This window comes from Cucumis melo, chromosome 8 (assembly GCF_025177605.1).
Source record: "Cucumis melo cultivar AY chromosome 8, USDA_Cmelo_AY_1.0, whole genome shotgun sequence".
Taxonomy (NCBI): Eukaryota; Viridiplantae; Streptophyta; class Magnoliopsida; order Cucurbitales; family Cucurbitaceae; genus Cucumis; species Cucumis melo.
In genome coordinates this window covers 22,691,107-22,714,609 of record NC_066864.1, presented here as the reverse complement: position 1 = coordinate 22,714,609, position 23,503 = coordinate 22,691,107, and the positions used below count along the sequence as shown (strand labels likewise).

At 33.8% G+C, this 23,503-nt stretch overlaps 1 protein-coding gene across 13 annotated transcripts; it reads left to right on the top strand.

The window, feature by feature from the left end:
• Positions 1–13,886: 13,886 nt before the first annotated feature.
• LOC103486054 (uncharacterized) lies at positions 13,887–22,823 on the top strand. 13 transcript variants are annotated; one of them, XM_051089331.1, is made up of 6 exons: positions 13,970–14,268; positions 15,841–15,991; positions 16,071–16,135; positions 16,585–16,656; positions 17,845–17,916; positions 20,415–22,823. In XM_051089331.1, the coding sequence occupies exons 1-6, from the start codon at positions 14,259–14,261 to the stop codon at positions 22,562–22,564; spliced, it is 2,520 nt and encodes an 839-aa protein (XP_050945288.1). In that variant the 5' UTR covers positions 13,970–14,258; the 3' UTR covers positions 22,565–22,823. The 13 variants fall into 13 exon arrangements, with proteins under 13 accessions (XP_008442092.3, XP_050945288.1, XP_050945293.1 ...); XM_051089336.1 differs by having other exon boundaries at positions 13,971–14,268; positions 15,830–15,991; XM_051089335.1 differs by lacking the exon at positions 13,970–14,268 and adding an exon at positions 14,644–15,526.
• Positions 22,824–23,503: the final 680 nt, after the last annotated feature.

Genomic DNA, 23,503 nt, shown 5'->3' with positions numbered 1-23,503 from the left:
CCTTGTGGCCAAGCATGCACACAGTGCGCAAGTGTTCAAGCTTGCATAAGTGTCAAGGGAGTGAGTGTTGAGGCATGCACGCGTTAAGAGGCTACGCGACAAGGTTATGCGCAAGATGGGCATGTGATAAGGGTTTACAGCCATGGTGGGTGTGCAGTGCGACTAAGAAGGTATACACGTGTTATGGAAGCTCTTTACAAGGCTAGCGTGCACGTGCACTGATGCCCTCTACTCAACCTGGCTTCAGCAAATGCCATTATGCCAAAATGATCCAGTTTTTTTAGATTTTCTTAGATTCTTAAGTTAAATTTGCAATTTTAAATGATCGAGAGGATTAATTAGAGACTTAATTCTTTTATTTCAAGCTAGGAAGGGATAGGACAAGTCTATAAACCTTGAGGATCTAGCCTTAACCAGTGAGTGAAAAAATAAATTTAAAATTCTTATTTAAGTAAGAATTTGAAGCCAAAGTATTTAAAATGAGCTTTAAATTATTAAGCATGATTTATTTACACTAAGTTTTTAAGCATCAGTTTTAGCAAAGATATTTCAGTATGAGATTTAGCAAAGTATTAATGAAATTATGACTGTTAGGAGACTTCCTTTACAAACATATTTTTAGAAATGTTTTAGAGACTAACATGAATGATTTATTTAAGTAGGTTATTGACTTTAAATTTTATATGCCTTGTGTTTCTTTACTCTATACCCGAGATATCCAGAAATAAGTTTAAGCCCTTCGGGGATTGTATTATGTGCACATAAAGAGATTGCCATTGTTGTGATAATATTTTCACTTTAGTGAGGGTTGTCATTATTGGAATTTATGTTCTAAAACTCGTAGTTTGTAGTTTAAAATAATATTCTATTTAATAAAGTGGTTATTGAGAACTTATTAGTGAAAATTGACTACTATAATCTTAAGTTCAATAAACTAAGATCTCGAGGTTATCTAGTATAGACTTGAACTTATGTAGAGACATAAACACGGATCAAGTATGAGTATATAGTCTAAACAGTCTATAGTATTTGAATAAGGTTGGACGCTTTATTTTAGGGACACTGTAGATGCGGCTACTTTGTAGTTAGTACAAACGATATGATCCTAAATCGTTCATGTAAAGACATAGAAGTTGGGGCATCCTACGTAAAGAGTTTACATAAGACTAGAACCATGAAATAGTCACTTTTACATTATAACTAGGGGTGACATCGACATCCAAAAAATCGATCTGAACGACCAAAATCGAACGAACCAACACTCGACAGTCGATTTTTATGAAAAAGCGATCAACGGTCGGTTTTTATAAGAAAGCGATCAACGGTCGGTTTTTATGAGAAAGCGATCAACGGTCGGTTTAAGGAATAAATTTTTGAAAAACATAACCATCCCGACCAAATTTATATCCTCACTGACCAAACCAGACCGAAATTTAAAAGTAATATAAATATATAAATATGTATATATATTATTATTAAAAAAAATGAAACTTAAAGCCCAAATTTAGTTTGAATAAAGCTCTTAGCCCAGCCCAGCGAGCCCACGTAAGCTCCAACCATCCTTATTAATAATTATATCAATTTAGCCCTGGGATTTCACTTATGTCCTTCATCTCGATAGAAGAACGCCGAGATTAGCCTCAGGATTTCACTTCTTCCTTCATCTTGGCTGGGAAACACTGAGGTTAGCCCTAGGATTTTACTTCTTTCTTCATCCTCCCAGAAAAACCAAAATGATCGAAATCGACTAGTGGTTCGGCTGATCGATTCATACTGTTGGTGACCGGTGGTTGATTTATCCTCTTGTAAACTAACCAAGTAGATTTTTTATGCCAGTTTTTGTACAAAATTGCCTTTGCCCGATCCATGATCACCCCTAATTATAACACCATTGATGGTTTAAAACAGACTATTTTAAGTATTGATGACCTAGCTAGGTAACTTAATCTTAATCTTGAGCTAATTATGAACTTTTATTCAAATAGAATTATACTTAGATCTACATAGGTGAGGGCAGCTCAACAACGCTGAATCAATAAGCCTCCCATTTTAGGAATAAGACCGGGCAGATGGCTAAAGACATAGGGTGTAAGATGGAATTTGCTCTTACCCGTTTTATGGTTAGTAGATAGGTTATTCCTTTAAGAACTAAATCCAAGTCTTGAACAAGGGGTCACACCCTCTCATTCGTCCGAGAGGGATTCGGTTTATAAGTTGGACCTTCAACCAATTATTTAGTAGTGGATCAGTGGGACATAAGAAGCAAGATGTAATTTTGGAGGTAAAATAGTATTTTAAACCAGCCAAAGTTACGAACAACCTGTGAAAGATTAACTTACTAATCATGGTTATATCAGATGAACACAAATATATTTATAGTGAGAGGGGAATGCAACTTTGGGACTTAGTGGAATGACCCGTTAGTTAATGAATGTTGATTAGTTTGATCTAAAAGGGTTTAGCCAGTTAATCTCCAATGGTTGGAGCCCATGATCTATAGGTCCATTAGGTCCCTCTACTAACTCATATGAAATAAACTTAGAACAATATGATGGAATCATTCGAATTGTTCGAATCATGTAAGGAGAGAAAAATCGATAAGTATGTGTGATATAGTGGTTGGTTATCAGATAGAGTTTGATGTTCAAATGTGACTTAAACAGATTCATATTTGGAACCTCAGAATTAATGCAAATGGTCAAAGTTGTAAAAAGTCAAAATGTTGACATTTGACTTTGAAAAGTGAAACTTTGACTACCTTTATGTTCAAATGTGATTTGAATTTTGGAAAAATGAATGCGGATTCATGCTCAGAGTTCAGAATTAGTCAAGACAAATAAAATGGAAAAAAGTTAAAGTTTGACTTTGACTTGAATTGTCAAATAACCATATTGCCTGTGGACTAAAGTTAGTGGAAAAGTCTAACATTTGGTTGGATAATCCCACTAACACGTAGTGAGATAAGTGACTACATGAGATGTAAACACCTAGCCCACTAAGTTCCACTTATGCTTAGTGAAATGTTAGGGGTTGAGATTTGATGAACTAATTACATGTAATTAGGTTATTTAAAGGCAACTTTTCAAAAGTTTGTAGACTTTTGCAAAATTTGGTGTTTTTTACTTACAAAATTATTCCAATTTTTTTTCTCTCAATTTTCAACTCTAAATCCCACCTTTAAATTATATATCTCTCTTCTTCACTTATCGGGTCTTACAATCTGGTTTTAAGTCCAGAGAATAACGGGTAAACACTACCGGTGGTCCCAAGTTCATATTCGTAAGGAGATTACGTAGAGAGGAAAACTTCGAAGGTATGTTTTCTATTAACTCTAATATCATTTAATTAGAAAAATTGTTGCATGTTAATTTTTAAATTGTTTAGATTAGGATAGAATTGACCCGTAATTCCACTGAGCATGTATCAAATTCCATCAGTTGTAAGTATCGATTAAATTCTACTACAACGTGTCTAGTTTCAGATAGACTATTGTTGTTGGTACTGATCTACCGCAACCCAACTAGTTACAAAGAGCTTATCATTGTCACTATTGATTAAATTATACCATAACTAGGAAGATGGATATTGGAGTAAAGAGAAAAGTTTTAATTATCTATTGTTTTGCCTAGATTTCTTAAGTATTTGATTTATAAGCATGCTTTATTTAAAATAGTCACTCAGTGGGTGTCACGCCCTGTCCTGCATGCGTCCTTAAACATGCAATGCAATACATGACTCGACTAGAATCTTTGAACTTAAACAATTATACGATTAAAAACTTAACATAAGCAGCGAAAAAACAACAAACACTTTTCTTTATTAACTTTAAATCTGGTGTTCCAATAGTATACTGCATATGCTTCTTAAATACAACAACTATAACAATAATCTTAAACCATCTTGCTTAACATCCTCACATAGCAATCTGTCTCACCCTTGCTCACTTGGCCTTAACGCCTGATCACCTAGGAGGAAAAACTTAAAACGGAAGTGATACTTATTGAGTGACAGTTTTGAAAACTTGTTGGGGAATACAATTCATAAATTATTTTCAAATTGGGACTTCTCACCTAAAAAATTCTCGGTAAAACAACATTTAATTTCTTCTCTTTGTAATCTCAAAATAACACACTTTTCTTCTATCTCTAACTCTTATTTATACTAATCCTAAGTTGAATTAGTCATTCTTTGAGCTTTTAGTATCTCGTGAGCTCTTGCTTCCCTAAATTCTAAGTCTTTGCATGCCATGACGCCTGGATTCCAACTCCACTGATTAGTTAAATTAGAATGCTTTCGACTGAAATAGGTTCGAGATCAACCCAAGATCACCAATTAAATCCTTTCTTGTCTCCAGTCTTTGTCAACATAACCCCAAGATAGCCCGAGACTCATTCCTAAAACCCTTATGTCTTTAATCTCGATAGTCCTGCATCAAGATGTCCTGCCATAACACTAGGTTTTGCTCTTTGTTTTCAATTTCTCCCGAAATTTCTCAAGGCTGCTCTGGGATTCCATTTACAAGGCACTTAGCTTCTTATTTCCCTTCTTTTTGAGACACGAGTCTCACACTGGACCTTTAACTCATTCTTAATTTTAAAATGTTTCCCTATTGTTTAGGTAGTTATCGTAAGTTTCGAGTCTGACCTACAAATGCTAGCTTTCCTTTCAGTCTTTAAGTTTCTTTTTTTACTTGTGTCTCTAGACCATGCATTTTGGAATTTATAGATGTGTTTTGTGAGGATGGTTGGTGATGTATATGTCTTCTAAGATGTTGGTTTTCAGTATTTGAGAAATGTTAAGTTTTCTTTATTTAAGTGCTGCATATTTTTTCAATTTCTTTTAAGTTAAGAGTTAGAAAATTTGTAATCAATAAGTGTCGTAAGAGTAAAGTGACACTTGATGACTTTAAACCTTCTTTTAGGTTAAGAGCAAACGGTCTGAGAGGGTGTGATAGTAATGGACTTTTATCACTACTTATCACTGATAGCATTGGGAGCTTTCTATCCATGCATATCAAATAAGTGATATATAAGTACAATTGAAAAAAAAAAGAGAAAAAAAATGGAAAAATGAAATTACTTACATCATTTGATTCAAATATGTTTTTTCTCAAGATCCTCCATTTGTTGATCACAAACACTCCCATCTTATTACTCCTCACCATTTTCAAAAAAATTTCTTCCAAAACCAACATCTTGAGTTGCTATTTTTGGAATTATTTCAAAGGCCCAATAGACCAATGCCAATGGGAATCCTTAGAGATAGACAACACTGTTGTTTACGTATGAGTAGTTTTCTTGAAAAGTCCATATGTTAAATTATAGAACAATCTTCTGCATTGATGTTCGTTTAACTCCTCTTCATGCTCGATAATACTTAAATGTTCCCAATTAATTTTTTTATGTACCTATTTGCCTCAAGACTAAGATACTCTTTAAAATGTAAAAGGTTCGCTAGTTTAATATTTAAATATGTCACTTTCAATATGACACATCATTTTGAAAGTTCTATCTAGGTCTCTCTTTGATACCCTTTAATCATGCAAGAAGAAGGTAGTCTTAAGGTATAATGTGTTATTTCTTTTGATTAATTAAACAATAGTAAAGTTGTGTCCTTTGAGTTCAGTTTTTAAGTAGAAATCTTTCAAACCAAAATCTACAATCTGTCCATTAAAATTGAATGCCAAGACATTTGGCTTCTTTGTATGGACTTGTCTTTGTATGTATGAAGTATGTCACACCCCTTCTTGGTGTCCTTCTCTTTCTTCGACCCTAAAAGAGGGTGCAAGGTCTGGTAAGCATCGACATACTTTAGCAACACTCACAAACCAACTAACTAACTAACTTTATTAACTCAGTAGCTACAACACTAACAATACAAACAAGAAGAAACAACACGAGCTAAATGCTTACTAAACTATTTATTGCAACCTATTGCAGACACTCATCGGAAACATAGAGTTAACAAATAATTTTATTAACTAGGCCCATAACTTCTAACTCATGCTAAAAGCATAAACATGTCAACCATAAAGAGAAATAACCTCTGTAATCACAAATAGTAGATAAGCACCTGTAGGGCAGACTCAACATAATGATCACTACCTAGAAAGTGAGAAAATAGTTATGCTAAAAGCTTTAATTTTATAAATATGCAAGCAGTTAAATAACATTTCATAAACCTAAACTTGTACATTATTATAAAACCCGTCTATAACTGTAACATTAGTGACATCTCACCTCATAACTCTTAAACCATAGGCACATCTCCAATTGTAACCTTCTTCCATAGGCACAATAAATTGTACCTTCATCGATGTACAGAAGCGTAGGTCTTATTGCCTTACCAGAACTTACTGCTTTCATGTTAGTATGGAAAACATGTGTGCACATTTCATAGAGTAACCATTGAGTATAGATTCATGTAAAACATTCTTTGAAATCTTTTGCTTGAAAGCATTTTTGTATGAACATTTGCTTTAATTCAAATCATTAAATAGCTTATAGAACATGTATGGAAATAGCTTATAAAACATGCTCAACATAAACTTTTTATGAAATTCATGCTTACAAACTCATACTTTACAAATCATTTACTAAATCAGTACAGAAATACATTCAAAATTCTCAAAGTTTGTTTAAATACTTTTAGCTTTAAACTCATGTTTATAAATAAACATTGAAATTCATTTTGTTAATCACAAATCTGTAGCTCAACTCCTTAGCTTAGAAATTTCTTATCACTCCTCACACCACAATGTTATTGGAATTATTGTCCTAAAACTTGTAGTTTGTAATCATATTCTATTCAATAAAGTCATTATTGAGAAATTGAATACTATATTCTTAAATCCAATAAACATAGTTTCCAAGGCTATTTTTTGAGTAAACTTGAACTTTATGTAGGGACATAAACATGGATTAAGTTCGAGTAAATAGTCTAAATAGTTTATAGTATATGATTAAATGTTGGGGGCTTTATTCAGAGATACTATGGATGCAGCCCGCTTTGTAGATATTACAAACGATGTAATCCTGAATCGTTCATGTAGAGACATGAAAGAGGGGGCATCCTATGTAAAAGGTTTACATAAGGCAGAACCATGAAATAGTCACTTTTACGTAATAACGCCGTTTATTGTTCAAAACTGACTGTCTCGATTATTGATGATCTAGGTAACTTAATCTTAATCCTGAGCTAACTGTGAACTCCTATTCACACGAGATTATCCTTAGATCTGCATAGGTGAAGGCAACTCATTAGTGTTGGCTCAATAAGCCTCTCATTTCAGGGATAAGATCGGGTGAACAGTTGGGAACATAGGGTGCAAGACGAAATTCACTCCTACCCGCTTTAGGGTTAGTAGATAGGTTGTTCCCCTAAGAACTGAATCCAAGTCTTGAACATAGGGACCCCAACCTCTCATTGGCCTGAGAGGGATTCGGTTTATAGGTTAGACCTTAAACCAAATGTTTAATAGTAGATCAGTGGGACTTAAGGAATAAGATGTAGTCTCAGAGGTAAAAATGGTATTTTGACCCAGCTGAGGTTACGAACAACCTGTGAAGGATTAACTTACTGATCATGGTTATATCAAATGGATAGAAATATATCTATAGTGAAGGGAGTGCAGCTACAGACTTTAGTGGAATGACTCGTTAGTTAACGAATGTTGATTAGCATGGTCTAAAAGGGTTTAGCCAGTTAATCTCGGATAGTTGGAGCCCATGATCTATTGGTCCATTAGATTTCCCTACTAGCTCATATGGAATTAACTTAGAACAACATGTTGGAATAATTCGAATTGTTCGAATTATGTAAAGAAAAAGAAACAGACAACTACATGGGATGTAATAGTCGGTTATAGCTTTAAGTAAGAGCTTTATGTTTAAATGTGATTTAAATATTAAAAATATGAATAGAGAATCATATATGAAAGCTCAAAATAATGGAAATGGTCAAAGTTGTAAAATGTCAAAATGTTGATCAAATCAAACTTTGATCGGCTTTAAATTCAAATGTGATTTGAATTTAGAAAAAATGAATGCAGATTCATGCTCAGGAGATTGGAATTAGTCAAGATGGACAAAATGGTAAAAAGTAAAAAATGTTGACTTTTGACTTTGATTAAAATGGTCAAATGACCATTTTGCCACTTGACTAAAACTAATGGGAATATCCAAAAATCCCACTAAGAGAAAAAGGAATGGTGAGTAATTCCACTAATGTTAGTGGAATACAAAGTATTGAGATTTTGGCCAACTAATACATGCAATGCATGTAATTAGGTTATAAATAGTTCTCTTTTTCAAGCTGAAAATTTTTTTTTTTGGCCAATTTTATCTTCAATACTTATTTCCATATCTCTCTCTAATTCCTTCGTTTCAAGGATACTACAACCTAGTTTTTAGTCTGGAGTATAGCGGGTCATCTCTAGTAGTGGTTCCGGGTTTGTGATCGTGAGAAGATTTGGAGCATCAGGGAGCTTTAAAGGTAAATGTTTCTTTTAATCCTAATTTTGTAATTAGGGTTGTGTTTAATGCATGTTAATCACTAAATTTAAGTTTAGTTGCAATTAGAGTAAAATTATCAATCCTGTTTTCGCTGCAAATGTATGTTATCCATCAAATGCATCCTTACCCTTGCGTTGCGAGATTCAAGCACAATCTGAGCAGACCTATCGCCTCTGAGCAAAATGCCAGAACGCTCAATCTCAAACCTTTGAATCTTACCCTTAATGCGTAGATTGAACTAGGACCGTTAGATTTACTAAGCGATAAAAAAATGATAATGTAAGACTAATGAACAAACTTCTTTATTAACTTAGTAACGTGCTTTTCATTACATCATACATGCTTTCTTGGATACAAGAACTAAAAACAAGACTTCAGGCCTCCAACGCCTGGCGCAGCTTCTTCATAATCACTTAGAATTCCTGGTTTAATGTGTTAATGCATAGCAGCTCACATTACCCTTCTTAACTCAGCCTCAAAGCATTATTGCTTACAGAAGGGAAACTTAAAACATAAGTCAAATACTTAGTAAGTGAGGTTTTATAAATCATTTTTTAGGCATACAATTCAATCACGTAAATACATTTTTATAAATAGGTTCAGGACGTCTCATTCAAAACATAAAAGAGACATTAGCATTTTTTTTATTTCTTTCGCCAAGAACATGAACCATTCTCATGTATAGACTACTGTAACGATTCCATCATTCACCAACATCCCTTGGAGAATTTCTTGATTCATTTTTCTGTTGCTCAGGTTGTTAACTCAAGAAGCTCATTTCAATGCATTTACCAACTTCTTACCGCCATTTAGTCTTTTCACCCCATGGTTTCCTTGACTCATTATGTGCACATAATATCTAGCTTATGATAGGAATAAAAACTAATGATTTACTAGCATACATACAATCATCACATAGAAACTTTAGCTTAGAAACTTCCTTTTCAAATAAACAAACTAAAATAAATATCAATAACATTACGATATGTATTAATTGTTTACAACAACACAAGACTCAGAAAGAATGATTTAGAACATTATTCTTTCTTTTAGAAAAGCACTCATAAAAATACTGAGTTTCCTTCCTTCCTCTGAGTGTCTATCTCCAGGTCTTCTTCTTCTCGCCTAATGACTTCCTTAACAAAACATCACTTGAGTAATTTTTCTTAGTAAATTTTAGAGTAACATTATTTTCTTCAGTCCTTTCACTCCTACTTATATTCATCCTTAAAAGGATCAGCCACCCTTAAGTTTTCCTTAACTTGCCAGCTCCTACTTGAATCTTTCCACGTGTGAGCTTAATATATTCCTAACAATGCTTAGCTTAAACACCACACATGGCCCACTATCTAATAATGATTAGGATATTTCCCTGAATTTTCCTAACTCCTTCGCCTATTTCTTTCATGAAGTGGCACTAAAATTTCACGAAATAGCATTAAAACATCTAACCATATGTTGTTGAGCTTTAATGCATACTAGTCTTATCGTGTCGCCCAGCCTTAACGCTATCTGCCTTTTAAAATGCCTTCTTCAACAACCCTTCTTTTCAAGACACAGGTCTCATGACTCTCCCCTCCTTTAAGAATTTCATCCTCAAAATTCTCTCTCCACAGACTTCTTCTCTTTATCCAACACCATACCTCTTTGCATAGGTTGCTTAACAAAGAGAGATATATGTAAGTGATCTGAAAAAGGATTAAGATTTGAGATAAGAACTTCAGTTATAACTTTAGTTGCACAATGTGACTACGCGAAGCTAGTTGAAGCAGCGTTTTACGTTAAGAATAGTTTGGGGGGAAAGAGATAGAGCGTATCTATGGATATTGAAGAAGAAGAGAGGAAGAGTGTTAGAGGATTCAACAAGTGGTCAAAATCCAACTTTAGTCAGAGATCATGTTGGAGTGGCGATCAAAAACCAAGATGGACATGTGTAGACAAAACAATATTGTTTGTTTTAAGTGTGGAAAAGCTATACACTACCAAAGGGAATGTAAAGAGAAAACCAAGTTAGACAAAGAACAAAAACATTCCTATTCTTGTTCTGAAACAAAGGAATTAATATACCATGTTAACTTCCTCACTTAGAAAATAACAACAAACCACAAAAAATTCATAAAACTTTCTAAAATCACATTTTAGCATTAAGCCACTGCAGACGTCATGAAACTGTCATAGACATGCCAATACAACATTACAAAAGAAGAAATGAAGCAATCTACCATCACAAAAACTTCTATTTCTACAAGTTTTCCACATGCCGCACACGCACACAGACAGGACATGGCATGGCCTTGGACAGCGCTGGCTAATCTCTCAATTGCGTGTCTCAGACGCTTGCCTTCTCTAACACCTGACACTGCCTTTGCAGCAACACTCTACACACAAAAATGCTCAGCTTCGCCTAACTAATCTTTCAAAATGTCGAACTCAAGTCCACGCCTAGCCTTGTGGCCTACCCTCAACGCTCAACCTTGACACTCAAGGCCTGAAGCTTTTAACTTTACCTTCGAAAATCAGATGCCACTTAGAAATTTCATAACTAAAAATTCATAATTTAATACAAGAAATTTCCTTCTACAAACTTGTTTCTGATCCTTTTAAATACCTTACCTTAAAATTTAACTCCTAGTTCGAAGCAATGAGCTCTATAGCCTCTAGTCAATCAACACTACTCAACTTCACCCGAGAAATGACTTTTAATGCTTTCCTTCAATGGATAAATTCTTCTCATATTCTCTTTATCTGATAGCCTAACTACTTATAATAGACTCATTTAGGGAGCTTTTGTAATTAGAAGCACCTAAAACACTCGAGTGAAATGGGAAAACTTCTTCTTCAAATTTTCCTTAAATATTGACTCTTGCATGGCTACCTTAAGATGCCTCCTTCTTGCTATTTTCTAAACTCTTGCATGCCTAGACACTTGGAATCTACTCCACCGAGCACTACAAAAATGTCTTAAGCATCCTTGGTCGCATGACATCCAAAAGCAACTCACAAAGCCTTCAACTAAACCTTGTCGCCTAGCTTTGACACGCATCATGCTGCTTAGCTTTGACACTCATCATGTTGCCTATCACACCTTGCCTTTCCTTTGCTCAATGCGTGATGCATAAGATGGTCGCATCAAGCTTGTCCTTTAGAAGTTCTTAGCATGTTTGGCTGCTTAGCAATGTTTTCTTTGCCTAGGGTGTGTTTTTTATGTCCATCCTCTTGTCCTTAGAGGTTTTCTTGACATAGTTGACCATGAAACCATGTTTTCTTTTCCTTCTTTCCTTTTCCTTTGGCCGCCTACTTTGAAAACTCAAATCTCAAACACTTAAACAAATTCCTCAAACTTTTTCCTTTTGAAACCTCAAACTCAACTTATCCAACATTCTAAACCATAACTCACTTGGATAGGTTAACTAGGGTTTACAAAGTAGTTGAAGAATTAAGTTGGAATTCTATCTATATTTAGATAAGAAAATATCCAAAAGAACTGTTTCTCACTTTAGATAAACATTTTTCATCTAATTTATCTTTTATTATTTATAGAACTTTTAAGTTGACATGTATATGTAGTGACTTTCTTTAAATAATTTTTATCATCCTCAATACTCATGTTTTACCTGTTAAAAAGATATATTAAAACATCATGTTAGATAGTACATTTTGAATACATTATTATGTATTGATCCACATTAGTAGTATTCTATCACTATTGATTAGTGTTAGACAATGATAGAACACTATCACTGTCTATCACTGATATATATACAATATACGATATTCTTTATTGACGCACATATCCTCAAGTATTTACATTAAAGCCAATACAGATTGATAATAGGTTGTCAATATCTATCTTTGTTATGTACAATAAAAAATGATTAAAATAGAAAAACATGATCACTTTCTATGATAAATATACATTATACTATACACATTGATAATGAATCACTTTCATTTATGATTTTTCTATGAAAAAAATCTAAAAGATTTACAATGGAAACAACATATATTTTTAACATAAATTTTATTTTTGATTTTACATCTTCATTTTTTATTTTTGATTTTGTTGTTTTTGTTCTTGAAGATGTTGCCTTGACTATTTCCCTTTTTTTGTTTGTCACAAATTGAAGAAAGTTAGGTTTAGTATATACAAATAAGATCTTATTCATACCAAATGTCGATAGGTTTATTTGTACCTTCTCCCCTTGCTGCTGAAAGGAATGAGGATGAAGTAAGAATAACTTGTTGGGGGAAGAAAGAAGAAGAAGAATAAGAATGAAGTATCCTACATTTAGGTAGAAGAAGAAAAAGATGTAGTTGTTGAAAAAGGAAGAAGAAGAAAATGGAGTAGTCTAAAAGTTGTGCATTGGAGGGAAAAGCTTTCGTGTGGGTAAATCCACGATGAGAAAATCTAATCATGGGTCTTTTTCTTTTTCTTTTTTTTCTTTTCTTTTCTTTTTTTTTTTTTTTTTTTTTTTTGCATTTTTCAGTGAGGTATTTATGGTATTTCACATGCACTTTTGGGCTTCTACTTATTGGCTAAAAATTTTGCTCAATTTGTCTATTTTTAAAAATTTCTTAAAACTAAAATAATAAAAACAAAAAAAAAGTTAAAAAATAGAACCCTACTATATAGATCATGGTTGATACTTACCCTTTTATCCGGACTTCATTCTTCAATCTACATCTTCTACTTCTTCCTTAAGATTGACGAAGATTTGAACCTGGGTTGGAAGGGTTAACAAATATAATAACCACTAAGCTACCTATGAAAATTAAAAAAATAAATAGTTTTCTTTATATATATTATATAAAGACAATAAAGTTGAGTGAGGTTCGAGCTCCTAAACCTATACTAAATCCGCCAGTGACTCTAGTCTTCACTCTCTTCTTAAATCTTCTTTAATCTAACTTAAAGTAAGCATTATAATAATTAACTGAGCATTGGCAATACTTCAATATATCTATATCTTACTTTTTCATAAGTTGGCGTATTGTTGTATCTATCATATCCATTAGTACTTCTTAGCTTATAAAGGATGTCAATAGTCTATTGTTGACAAACTCAAGTTATGAATCTAAAATACGTAAGTGATTGATTTTTATTATTAATAGACTTGCAATTATGAAAAATATCTATAGTGACAGAAGCTAATATGAATATAGTTCAACTCATACAAGATTTATAGTGATAGAAACTAATTCGAATATAGAAGTAAATAGTAGAATCTTACATTTACTATGCTAAAAAACACAAAGGTAATTATTTAAAAAACAAACAAAACAAAAAGAAGCGCGTGTAAAAGACGCGTGGAATTTAGGCAATAGGTGGGAAGAGAAGTAAGAAGGAAAAAAGAAAAGGATGATGGCGAATGATAATGAAGCAGAAGCCTGAGGAAGTGTGGGGTCTCTCTTTTCTTTTCACCTTTTTCTTCTCTTATTTGATGAATACTCTCACCAATTCCCACTTTTCACTCTTTGGGACCTGTGTTTTCCTTTCTCTCTTTGGGACCTCTTATTTCTCTCTTCCTTCTTCTTATTCTCTCTTTTAATACCTCTTTTTCTTCATTCTCTAAGGAAAAAAAGAACAACAATGTACCAAACCCTCTCCTTCTCATTTTCTTTCACCATTGTTGTTTAGACCTCTTTTCCTCTTCTGGGTCATCCAGAAATGCCATTTTCACACTTCTTTTTCATCTGTTTTTCATGTGATTTTCATAAATTTGCCATTCTTCTTCTTCCAACACCATGAAACAAGGTCAGTTTTCTCCTTCTTTTTCTTCTACTCTGATTGTTGATTCCATTGTTTTGCTTCCATGAGAAACAGGGTAGATAAAGACAAGAGAAATGGAATCTCTCTTCTTTTTGGGAATTATTTATTTATTTGTTTTTCTTTTGTCGTCTTTTCAATTAATGTATGTTTGTTTATCTTCTTATTAGTTGTTCTGTCCTTAACGGGAGTTTGTATGTATCCATTTTTATATTCTGTAGAAAAGAAAATGAGACAAATAGGATGTAGGATTTCAAGGGCATGGCATTTTATTCATTTCTGTTTTTGGGTTGCTTCAATTTTCTCATATGAAGGATGGAAAACAATCCATATTTTTAGATGGATATTTTTTGATCTTTAGAAATGTGATTTATTTTATTTTATTCTTCTCTATTGAGGTTAATTGTATTGATATCTAAGAATGCTGACCATTAGTGTTTCATCTGGTTATACAGATCTTAATTTTATCTGTTCCTACATTCTCACATTTCGGTTGAATGTTCCATTTTCTTTTCTTTCCATGGATTGGTTGCCCATTAACGAGCTTTGCAAAGAGATGGAACAAAAAAAAAAAAACAAAAAAACGAAAAAACGAAAACGAAAACAGGAACATAAAAAAAAATTAAAAAAAAAAGAAAAGAAAAGAAAAGAAAAAGACCGAAAGAGTAGAGACCCGAAACAAGGTATTTCCACGTGCTATTTCCCGTCAAACCTCATTCCTTCACAAATGGTTGAATTCTTCTTTATGTGCAAATTCGGTTCAAACTTTCATGAACCTTTCAACCCCAATCTCGGATTTTTTGTTGCTAAACTTGCTGGAGAATTCCATAGACTTTTGCAACCATTTGAGTGGCAGTCCAATAGGGTTTGTGAAATTGTCAGCTTGCAGAAGCTGAGCATTACAGACTGGGACGAACTATCTTTCTTGCCAGAAGATGTAGGAAAGTTGATTAATCTAAAAAATCTAAGGCTAAGATCTTGCATTCATTTAGAAGCGTTGCCTGAGTCGACAACAAAGCTTTGGGAATTAGTCCTGCTTGTGCTTGATATATCTGTCTCGGTCTTGCCAAGCTTCCCGAGAAGATTGGTCAATTGCATAAGTTAGAAAAGCTAGGCATGCACTGCTTGAGTTTCCGCAAGCTGCCATTGTCGATCAGATACCTGAACTAGTTGAAGCTTTTATGTGATAGAGAGGTTGCAGAGTGGCTGAAAAAGATTGCACCTTTCCTTACCAAACAGTGAAAGTGTAAGTGGAAGAAGCCAACCTGGAGTGGCTTGGCTTATGAACCATTCTTTGACTTAGAATATTGGTTAGTTTTTTCGTTCGTGTTTAGAATAAGTGTACTTTTTTTGTATCAAGCATGAGTATTGTTCAAATGATTAGGCTTTGGGTGTGAGTTTAAATATTCACCCATGGTCTGAATTAGCCCAACAATCAAAAATTGGAAGTCTTCAATAAAAAAATATTAGATCTGAATGCTTTAAAGAGTAGCCAATCTGTAATGTTCAGGAACTCGCTAGAAGAAGCTACTCTAATGATTCTCTATAGCTTAATTTTAGGAGAAAGGCTCATGACAACACCAGCTAAGGGAAAAGACAAAAAAATGGAGCATTCAAAACTCAATAACCTTCACAACAAGGAGTATGATTTCCATCCATGTAGCCTTGTAAAGTGTATTTACGAAGCTGTGATCACAGTCAATGGAAACAGGTTGAAGCTATATTGTAATGTATATAGCCCATATTTGCTACTTAGTTTCTTGAACGTTAGTTGGTTTGCCTCTCTCCAGCAACCACAAGTCCTATAAATTTTGGACCTTTTGGTTCCTATTGTGGAGGGATCCAAGTTATCGAGGTGAGTTTTTTCTTTCTCTCTTTTCCTATTTGAAGAAGCTTGGTTAACTAGTGTATTTTGCAAAAGAAAGTCAGAATATCAAATCATTCCTTCTATGATTTTTGTGCTTCTGAGCCTTTATTTTGGAGTGGGTATTGCATGGCTCTCAAAGAAAACCTTCATCAGCATCCCTAAGGTCGACCTTGTAAGTCAAAAGGAGAGTGATTCGAAGGGAAGGGAACAATTCAATATTCCAAAAACTACTTCAGAAAGAGACAGGGATCTTATTCAGTATAAGGCTTTTTTTTTTTTTTTTGTGTACATTTCCAATTTTCTTTTGTCCATTTTAAAATACAAAATTTTGAATATATGAAAATATTCATTTGAAGTTTGCCACTTTTTCGTATCATCTAACTTCTCTTGTAGCTGATCTTTTTCCTTTCTTAATTGGATGAAATTCTCTCTTTCAGGTATAGGGCGTGGTGATTTGGACACATCTCCTGTGCAAAGTTTGGATGGAAGTTTTAGAAAGTTCATTTCCGGTAACCCTTACTTTTCCTTTCTTGGGCCCTCTTGATATGTCCATGAAACTCCCTCCTTCCAATGTTTCTTTCACAGAGTCTTTCATGAATGATCGATCATATTCCTAACGGTCCATTGTCATAAGTACAATGAATATAGTCTCAAAATAATTTTGAGATTCTTGATTCTGAATGGTTTTATTGTTAAAACTTTAATTATATATCAGAATTAAATTCACAATTCAAGTATATGAAGCAATTTGATTTCTGGGTAAGTAAATAAGCCTTTCACCTTCTATGGTGCTTAGGAATGTTTATTGTGGACTCGGATAATATAACAAAGCTTAAATTTCTTTTATACCTTTTAACTTAGCTAAATGGATAAGATATTTCATTCTTACTTGGACATTAAATTTTAGTCCCTCAGTGTTGGTGAATACCAAAATTGGTTGATAATAAACTTACATGGTGTAATTCTTAGTGAATAGGTGGAAATTCATACAAGTGAAGAAAACTTGAAATAGCTACCAGTTCCTTAGAAAAATTAAAGTACTCAGCTCATCTTAACATTGGATGAGGTTGAGAGGCTAAGTTGAGAATTGTCAATGCATTATGGACTGAATTCAAAATTTTTAAACTATAGGACTGAAAAAGTATTCAAATAGGGACTAAAAGATATATTCTTTTGAGAAATTTGAATGGATAACTTTGTTTTCTAAAATAGTTGTTAATATGCATTTTTCAAGAAGTAATTACAAATACTTTATTATTAGAAAATAATTACAAATATAACATTCTTTTAGCGTATTTAAATTATATAGATCATTGAATAACTTAAATCATTGTGATCCATATATTTTTATTCTATTGTATAGTCACTGACTAACAAAATTGATGGCCAACTTATCAATTGATGAATTACAATTATTCATTCTCTTTCATCTCTTAATTTTTCCTCCATTTGAGATTATTTTGAACATTGGATGAGGCTGTTAGATGCCAATACTTTCTATCCCCTGCTTTCCTTTTGAATCACGTTTCTTTAAATTCCAGTTCATAGAAAAATTCCTTTTACTTATTTTTAGATGATGATGTTATACCTTTCATTTATCCATGACTTGGATTAAGTGTTGAGAGAATTGGATGTGCTACTAAATGATGCTTCAATTACAATCTTATGGTCACAAATCTTATGTCAATGTGCTACAGGTTTTCTTCAAAATGGTGTAGACTTGTCTCCAGCTCAAAGTTTGGATGGAAGTTTTCGAAAATCACACTCAGGTTTGTACTCTTCAGTTTAATACATTTGGTTAAAAGACCATTTTTTGGTCCCTGTACTTTTAAGACGTACTAATTTGGTCCTACTTTTAAAATGTCCAGATTCAGTACTCATACTTTCAATTGCTAGTTATAATTAGGAAGGGAAATGAGGGAAAACAAATTCAGAAAGTGACTAGGGTTTCCATTGTATTGAATTACAAAAATGGATACGGACCTAATGATATAGAGGGAAAAATAAATTCAATAACCATAGTCAAATACTAACAAATAAACTCAACTATAAACAAAGCTAACTCAAAACATAATGAAATTATAATATCTATAAATCTAATATTATCTTACATATTTTTTTCATAACAATTGCATCAACCTCAACATTCAAACATTTGAAAATGAACATTTATAGCAGTCTCAAAGTCTCGAACATATCCCCTTGCTCCAAGTCCAGACCATTCATTGTCTTCAAATAACTTCAGTTTAAAGACGCATTGCTATTTTCCAACCAGCCTCAAATTGGAATATCCATAATAACATTTAGAGTAGATCTGTGAAACTGAATTCTTTTAAACCTGAATCAATAAATACGCGAGCTTTTTCAATAAGAATTTGGCGGAACGATTCATTTGGACTATTTGATTTCGATTGAAGTGTTTTAGAGTTTCTTCTAAACCTTTGAAATTCTTCCATTGGGCTAGCTAATTTCTGATTCATCAAATAAGGTCTAAAAAGAATGCAGGTTAAGTTCTAGTTTTAGGTCGACTTATATCGATATTAGACGAACATTGAGTTCCGTTTTAGAACCAATTAACAATAGGAGGAAGGATTCATGTATCTTTTAAAGATTGTGATGTCTTCCTATCTTTCCAATGGGAAATCCTCAAGGAGCTTCCTCAAGATCTTTAGGCTCACTGTTCTTGCGGAGCCCAATTTTGAATATTTCCATTCGAATTTTATGGCCTCTGATTCTATATTAAATAAACATAGGATTCCATCTGAAAACCAGCTGGCAACGGAAGGAATTAATCCATGAATCTTCTAAAGATTCTGAGGTCTCACCATCTTTCTAATGTGGAATATTCAATGTTTTGGGGTAAGGAGTAGAATAGTGAGGAGTAAGGAGTTACGAAGGAGGGAGTTGGGAACTTTTGGGGCTCACAATTTAGGGAGTCGATAAGATATAAAATTTATGTTCTTTAGTCGTGGACCCACCAACCCCTTGGGCCAAATAAGCAGTGGTGTTCACAACTCCTATTTCCATACTCCCACTGTCCTACTTCTTAACTTTATGCCACACACTCTAAATTAATTCCCACTATTAGTTTAACTTTAATTTTTCCAAAATAAAGTTGGTCTGCATTAGCCTTCTCTCTATATATTTTGGAACATATACATATTGTGTCTTTCTTGAATGGAAGTTATTATTATTATTAATTTTGTTTTTACTAAATGTTATAAAAATTAAAGTTAAGCCATCATGAAAAACTAACTCGAAGATTTATTGAAAGCACGACTAAAATGAGCTTTTAAGCTTATATATAAATTTGTTTATTTTCCATGGACTACAGAAACTTTATAGTGTTGAGATGTTGAATCCCACATCAGAAAAACCAATGAGAGTCACTCCTTATAAGATAGATGGGCTACTCTCGTTGTAATTGGTTTTGAGATGGAATCCCATACTATCAAATATATAGAATCGGTATTTCACATCCAAATATAATCTTTAAGAGATCAAAATCTTATTTTACTATTCTCATCAACTAAGGGGCTGCCTAGGATAAATTTGAAAGTTCAAGGACAAATATAGGATTCAAACATTATTTGTATGAACAAGATCATGTGTAACCCATTATAGCTTATCTCTTCTAGAAGTGAATTAACTGATTCACAATAATGCTAAGCTGTGGTCCACAGTGTCTTGTGAAGTTGATACACGTAGATTAACTATTAGGACGTGAAGGTGACATAGACATGTCAATCATGGAAAAGACAATAAATCAGGTCAATATAGATACCATGCTAATGTCTTTTTGTTTTCCATATATTACTGACCCATATTTTCTTGGTTAATATATTCTTTAGTTACTTATGTTTTGTTATTGTTCAATTGTAGTTCCTTACTTTTTTACATGTTTCAGTTGTAACATTTTCGTTGGTAAATGTAAAGATTAGTTGATGATAAACTAAAATGAAAAAATTCTTTGTGAATGGAGGAGGAAGGGAAAAGGTTTAATTCGTTTTCTTCTCCAAATTTCATAGTAATTAGCAAAGAATTAACCTTTTTTCTTCTAATTTGCTTTATCAAGCCATTCAAACTTTTCATCAACTGATTTTATTATTCACAAATGGAAAGGGTGCAAGTGAAAAATGTTAATGAGGGAGAATGAATGGAGAAAAAGACCCAAAAATTGGGGACTCAAACATATATTTTATTTTTAATGTATTTCACGTACCAATATTCAGAGATCACCAACATTATGATCATCTTATGATTGCAGCTCAATTAGGATGTAGTCCATCTGGCACTGCCTCATCAGGCAAGTTTGTTCCTGTTTCAAGAAGAGTATATAAAGTGCTGAAGGAATATAAAAAAAAACTTATTGATTTTGAAATCTTTAATCAGAGCCTTGAGGATTGGATTGTGGAGAATACTTCATGCCATTCTGCAGACGAGGAACCAAATTTTCCTTCACCATTTCCGATCGACGAAATTCATGAGCTTGACTTGGCTCTTGAAGGAGTTTTGTTTCAGCAACTGTTCCGTATGCCATGTTCACCCTTCTCCAATGATCTAATTGAAGATGAATTCCTTGCACTTGAAGACTTCTTTCATGCTATCATCAACGGTTTATGGCGCACATTTTGGCATAAGAGTAGACCATTGCCGTTCTTTGTATCCTGCCCCCGTAACTTGGGATCAAAATTCTATACTGTGGAAAAGGCAATTTCAAGGGGAAAGGTGAGAGAACTACAAGGCTTGGGCTTGATTTCTAGAGCTGGAGATGAGCTGCATGCACGTTGGGATCAAGTGGTGCAGTTTGCTTTATTCAAGCGTAGCATACTATCAGAAGACGGGCTGAAGTTATCGGCTCGTGTTGTTTGCGAAGCTCTCTTTTATGGTTTACATTTACTTATTTTAAGGAGTTTAAGCAAAATCAGTACTATCAGAAACTATGATGCTGTTTTTGTTTCAATATTGGATTCAAAATATGGTGGTGTAATAAAACTCGGTGGAGATCTTAGCAAACTTGACATTAACTCAGCTAACCCCTACCAATCTGCAGTTGACTGGATGAGAAATTATGCTGAAGTATGTGTTTCACCAGTTGATCGTATATGGAACAAGCTCGGAAATGCAAACTGGAGAGACTTGGGAACTTTACAAATCCTGTTGGCAACTTTCTACTCCATAATTCAGTGGCATGGTCTGCCAAGGCATTCAATCACATCTGTTGCTTCAGACCATGGTTTACGGTTACAGAAGCGTTGGATGGAGTGTCGAGTTTCAGAAAATGAAAATACAGTGGTTCCTTTTGAACAGTCTAATGGTCATCCTGGAGAGATTGTTGAACTCGAGCAGATGGATAGCCATGTGTACAAGAACCAAGCATCACGTTTGAAGCTTCGTCCTGGAGAAATACTCGTAGTTGATGATCAAAGACGAGGGCAGAAAAGCTTTCAGGTGCAGGGATCCTTGGTAGGTGTTATTAACCGTTGTCTATACACTGCTTTTTCAATCGATCGTCCTGCAGAGTTGTTGACACTTTACGTTGGAGCTCACGTGTCCAATCTCGAGCAGTCCTGGGAAGATATGAGTCTTTGGTATCAGGTACAGAGACAAACAAAAGTACTGAACATCTTAAAGTCACAAGGAATTTCAAGCAGATATTTACCTGAAATAATTGCCTCTGGCCGAATCCTACATAATGGTCCTTGTAAGAAGGAGACCCCAGGGGGACGATGTGATCATCCTTGGTGTGGGACGCCGGTGCTTTTGACATCACCAGTTGGAGAGCAGCTTTCATGGATAGTTGCTCAGGATGGCCCGTTCTCTTCAGAAGAGGCACTTCGTTGTTGTAGGGACTGTCTAGCTGCTCTAAGAAGTGCATCTCTAGCTAGTGTCCAACATGGTGATATCTGCCCCGAGAATATAATATGTGTTAGTGTGCACGAATCAAGAAGTAGTTACTCATACATTCCAATATCTTGGGGACGTGCTGTTTTAGAAGATCGGGATAGCCCAGCTGTGAATCTACAATTCTCATCCTCTCATGCTCTCCAGCATGGGAAACTTTGTCCATCCTCAGATGCTGAGAGCCTCATTTATCTCCTCTATTTTATTTGTGGTGGATCGATGGAGCAACAAGACTCCATAGAATCTGCATTGCAATGGAGGGAAACCAGCTGGGCGAAGCGAATAATTCAGCAGGAGTTGGGCGAGGTTTCAGCCCTGTTGAAAGCATTTGCTGATTATGTGGATAGCCTTTGTGGAACACCATACACGGTCGACTACGATATATGGTTGAAGAGATTGAGCAGGGCAGTTGATGGGTCGTCAGATAGAGGCAAAACAGTTGAGGAGGTTGATATAGCTTCAAAGTTGGAAGATGTGGCTGAGTCTTCAGGAACATCAGGAGCTGGTGCTTAAGTTACATTCTGTTGGTTGAGGCTGATGAATTCAGGTTGTTTATTACATTACATTGCTAAGGTTTGAGTGGGGATTCATTTTTTTTTTCTTTTTCTTTAAAAAAAAATGAGGGATGAAATGTATGAGTTTTACCATATTCCTTCTCCCGAGGAATATGATTTTGTGAAGTAGGCTGCTATTGCAATTGTTTGTTACCACTGTAAATGCATAACGTATGCTCAAAATTTATGAAATCAAATCATGTTTATGTTTGTTTTTAGTGGCTGACTAATTGATTTTGATTTAAACGTTGTTATGGTTTGACTAAGGTGTTTTAGTAATTAATGTTATGGAGTAACGATCACTTTTTCTTTAATAGAAATTTTATAATTAAGTTTCTGCTCTACCTAATTTTGTCCTTCAAGTTACATGCAAGGCTCAAAATATTGACCTCAATGGGAATTTAGAAAAATTTTAGGAAAAATTGTAAAAATTGTTTATAATTAGTTAATGAAAATTTGAGATTAGAATGCATTTTCATTTTTAATTGATTTCTATAAAATAAGACAACAATTAGATGATTGTAATATACTGTGTAAACGTGTGGTGTAAGAGCAAAAAATTAAAAAAATGAAAGAAAAAAACTACCAAATAATATCAAATATTAGAAATTTAAGTGGCATGAAATATTTGCATATAAAATAATTTTAAATGGTTTTTTATAAAATGAAGTAAATATAAAAAAGAAAAATCTTAACATTAAAGTATCCTAACACAATCTATATTTATATTATATATTCTATACTGTGCTTGAAGTAGATAAACTTTTTTCTCTCCTTTATACCCTTGTTTTGAGCTTTGTTTTTCAAATTTTCTTTTGGTTTAGTGGTAAATTCATTTTTTATTTTTTCTATTTTTTAAACAAATTCATATGGACTCTCTCTCACCACTTTATTTGTA

Bases quoted from the DNA above. Each gene is read 5' to 3' on its own strand.
- LOC103486054 (XM_051089330.1), top strand. From the start codon at position 15,783: ATGTTCAGGAACTCGCTAGAAGAAGCTACTCTAATGATTCTCTATAGC. The intron at 15,992-16,070 runs GTTGAAGCTATA...GCCTCTCTCCAG, and splicing joins ATCACAGTCAATGGAAACAG to CAACCACAAGTCCTATAAAT. The intron at 16,657-17,844 runs GTAACCCTTACT...AATGTGCTACAG, and splicing joins TTTTAGAAAGTTCATTTCCG to GTTTTCTTCAAAATGGTGTA.